The sequence below is a fragment of the Rhincodon typus genome, chromosome 31, assembly GCF_021869965.1.
Source record: "Rhincodon typus isolate 14 chromosome 31, sRhiTyp1.1, whole genome shotgun sequence".
NCBI lineage: Eukaryota > Metazoa > Chordata > Chondrichthyes > Orectolobiformes > Rhincodontidae > Rhincodon > Rhincodon typus.
The window spans coordinates 18,467,418-18,471,237 of record NC_063362.1 but is presented as its reverse complement, the minus strand read 5'-3'; the positions used below and the strand labels follow the sequence as shown (position 1 = coordinate 18,471,237).

Genomic DNA, 3,820 nt, shown 5'->3' with positions numbered 1-3,820 from the left:
GTTGCTGGCCAGGCAGCATTTATTGCCCATCCCTAATTGCCCAGAGGGCAGTTCAGAGTCAGCCACAGTGCTGTGGGTCTGGAGTCACGTAGGCCTGACCAGGTAAGGATGGCAGTTTCCTTCCCTGAAGGACATTAGCGAACCAGATGGGTTTTTTCCTGACAATTGGCAATGGATTTATGGTCATCATTCGCATCTTAATTCCAGATATTCATTGAATTCAAATTCCTCTGTCTGCTGTGCCAGGATTTGAACCCAGGTCCCCAGAACGTTATCTGGGTCTCTGGATTAACAGTCCAGCAATAACACCACTAGGCCATTGCCTCCCCAGTCGTTGGGATGTGCATAGGTTTTGAAAATGGGTAGACTCCTAGTTTGAATTGGAGTTAGATTTTCAGAAGGAAAGGCACTTTTGGAAGAGATGTCAGTAACTAAGGTTTTGCAGTAGATTTGTAGCTTGGGTTGTGGGTGTTAAGGTTGGTTGGCTCACCGAGCTGGTTTGTTGTTCCGCAGACGTTTCGTTACCACGCTTGGTAACAACATCAGTGCAGCCTCCGATGAAGCATCGGTGTGTTTTCCCGCCTGGAGTCCGTTGAGCTGGATTGCCTCACTTCTGGTTTTCCTTCGTAGTGGAGTGTATATGGGGTCGAGTTCTATGTGTTTATTAATGGCTTTCTTCGTGGAGTGCCAGGCTTCTAGGAATTCCCGTGCTTGTCTCTGCTTAGCTTGTCCCAGGATTTTGGTGTTGTCCCAGTCGAATTGGTGGTTCTCCTTATCCATGTGGATTGAGATGAGTGAGTATGGATACGAAGGAATCCACTACGAAGGACAACCGGAAGTGAGGCAATCTATCTCAACGGACCCCAGAGTTTAAAAACCAGGCGGGAAACGACACCAACGCTTCATCGGAGGCTTGCACTGATGATGTTACCCAGCATGGTAATGAAACGTCTGCGGAACAACAGACCAGCTAGGCGAGTCAACCAACCTCAAGACGTCAGTAACCTTCATAACTAAATCAAAAGGGAAAATGTTCAGTCTTAGCAGCTGTCGTGGCTCAAATACTTCAGTGATAGCACTTGGGAATTCCTAATTCAGTGCTTGCCTTTCAGTTGTTTTTCTTTATTCATTCACGGGATGAGGGCGTTGCTGGCCAGGCAGCATTTATTGCCCATCCCTAATTGCCCAGAGGACAGTTCAGAGTCAGCCCAATGACTGGGGAGGCAATGGCCTAGTGGTATTATTGCTGCACTGTTAGCAGCAACTCAAGATTGCCCAAATATAGATTATAAGCATCAATATGAAAAGAGAATCATTACAGAAGAGAGTGAGAATGGAGCTACCTCTAGAAAATAAAGCAGATAATACAACATGGGGAGAGAGATAGTAGGAACTGCCGATGCTGGAGAATCTGAGATAACAAGGTGTAGAGCTGGATGAACACAGCAGGCCAAGCAGCATCAGAGGAGCAGGAAAGCTGACGTTTCGGGTCTAGACCCTTCTTCAGAAATGGGGGAGGGGAAGGCGATTCTGAAATAAATAGGAAATAAATAAATTTATTTTATCTTTGGGTGACCCAAAGACATGAAGCTAGTCCTGTTTGTAGCAAAGCTTCATATGCATATTCCAATCACCTAGATGTCTGTTCAAGTATGGCAAGATTTATCATCTACTTGTGGGAATGAATAAATGTTATCCATTACCTTGGGAAGCCAAGAAAATAAACATTAGTTAAAAGTATCCAATCTGCTGAAACTTTGACACTGGTAGAAAATGTAACAACAGGGAGATATTTGTCCAAAATTCTAAAATAAATCCTAATATAAGATTTTCAGTCTGAGAGAAGTTTGCCTATAGAATGTTATGTGGATAATGGTTGTTTGGGATAATGTATGTTCACAAAAGGATCTGAAGTGGATTGGTACATGTCAGCAGTAGTCAGAATGTTTCTGAAAAAATTGCTTGCCCTAGAGAAATTATTGGAAATTCTTGAACACCTGACTCTTTGAGGAGTAACAAAAATATGAGGGAAAAATATCAATTTTTGTTTCAGTCACTTTGTGATTAAATTACTTTTGCTCGAAGAAGAGGGAATATGAAAGGTTTGTATTGTATAGAATATAAAAAATGTTATTTTGATCAGTTGTATAGTAAACTATGTAAAATCATATTTACTTCGAGTAGTTTTAGCCAAGGGTTGATTTTGTATATCTTCAAAAGCTTTTTTATTCAAAAGACAAGGGGATTTTCTTTTCTCAATCTGATATAACATCTCTATGACCATCAAATCCTGAGGTGAAACTTGAACCCAGCTTTTTAGCCCAGGGAAAGGGACACACTACCACTACCACACGTTATTTTAAGTTAACCATTTTGGACATGCTGTGGCAAACCTCACGGATAGGTGAGATTTGAATCCAAACCATCTGGCTCAAGGGGAATTGTTATTGCACCATAAGACCTTTTTGGATAAGACGGCAATATGTTAATACAGCAAGTAGTTAAGCAAATAATGGGGGTTAATAAATCAATTAACTGACTGTGTAGATAAAAATGGGAAGCTGTTGGAATGGCTGTGTGCAAGGAGCTGTTAGACTGAGTGGTTAATAAACTCCACTCAAACAAAGGTATCTCAGTTTCTGTCTCACTGGCTTGAATCCATGTTGGCACCTTGATGCCCACCTCTGACATAAATCTTATCAGCTTCAGTTAATGAGATCCCTATTACCTTTCAATTCCAAGATTCTTTTCATTTGGAAAATATTCTGACTTCACTGCTTTGGTTTCAATGTGAACACCATATTCCATTTGCCATAGATTTATCCACTTAAATCTAACATTGTCCATTTCAAGGCCTTTTATTGCTACCTACGTTAATTACTGCACTACCTAATTTAGTTCCAAGGAAACTTAGATATGTAAAAGCAAAATACTGTGGATGTTGGAAATCTGGGATAAAAACAAAGCGCTGCAGGAACTCCAGTATGACAGTATTCATGAAGAGGGACCAGGTATGACACCTCTTCAGGACATTCTGAACCACTAGTTAGATTCTGCGAATTGAATGCATGTTCGTTATCTCGACTGTCTCTTCCCTCTTCACCAATTACCTAGTGATGTAAATAGCTTGACTTCATTTTTATGTACTCTTATCTTTGCTATCAGTTTTAAGTGTGAAACTATTGTTCTGTGCTTAAACAGGTTTTTCTTTGGTAAAAACAAAGTGATGATGGTGGCACTGGGAAAAGAACCAGCAGACGAATACAAGGATGGTTTGCACAAGGTAAGCTCTCTGAATTGGCCGTGTATGTGACCAGTGAATCTTCTTTTGAGCTTAAATTTCCATAATGAAAACTTGTTTAGTGGGTTAATGTTTTCAGTTTGTCTTGCCTCAGTTATGGTGAAAGGTCATTGTGAAATATTAATCCTGCATTGCATTCTCCTAATGCAGCCTGATCTGAATACTTCCAGCATCTGCAGAATCTTTTCTCTCTTTAGGTCAGTAAGCAGTTGCAAGGTGAAGTTGGTCTTCTGTTCACTAATCGAACAAAAGTGGAAGTGATCGAGTGAGTCTTTTTTTCTGTCCACTTTCTTTGACCTGCTTCAGCTACTCCCATTCCTTTTTAATCCTTTAGTCTTTCTACTGAGTAACAGGCTGTCTTGCCCAAATTGACAGGTGGTTTGAGCAGTACACAGAGTCTGATTTTGCTCGTGCTGGGAATGTAGCTACAATGGCCGTTACACTCGATGCTGGGCCCCTGCCACAGTTCACACACTCTCTTGAGCCACAACTGCGACAGCTTGGGTTACCAACCTCTCT

The 3,820-nt window shown here is 41.2% G+C and overlaps 2 protein-coding genes across 4 annotated transcripts in view; one reads left to right on the top strand and one right to left on the bottom strand.

The window, feature by feature from the left end:
• The window catches only part of mrto4 (MRT4 homolog, ribosome maturation factor), a gene marked incomplete at its 3' end in the record, with an annotated part of 7,261 nt that extends 3,446 nt beyond the window's left edge, over window positions 1-3,815 (top strand). The window contains exons 4-6 of the mRNA XM_020512435.2: window positions 3,202-3,283; window positions 3,499-3,566; window positions 3,677-3,815. Of these exons, the coding sequence (XP_020368024.2) occupies window positions 3,202-3,283; window positions 3,499-3,566; window positions 3,677-3,815 (289 nt within the window). The remainder of the gene's footprint in view (window positions 1-3,201; window positions 3,284-3,498; window positions 3,567-3,676) is intronic.
• Window positions 1-3,820, bottom strand: part of aldh4a1 (aldehyde dehydrogenase 4 family, member A1) — a 419,312-nt gene that overhangs the window by 389,992 nt on the left and 25,500 nt on the right. The gene's annotated exons all lie outside the window — the stretch shown is intronic.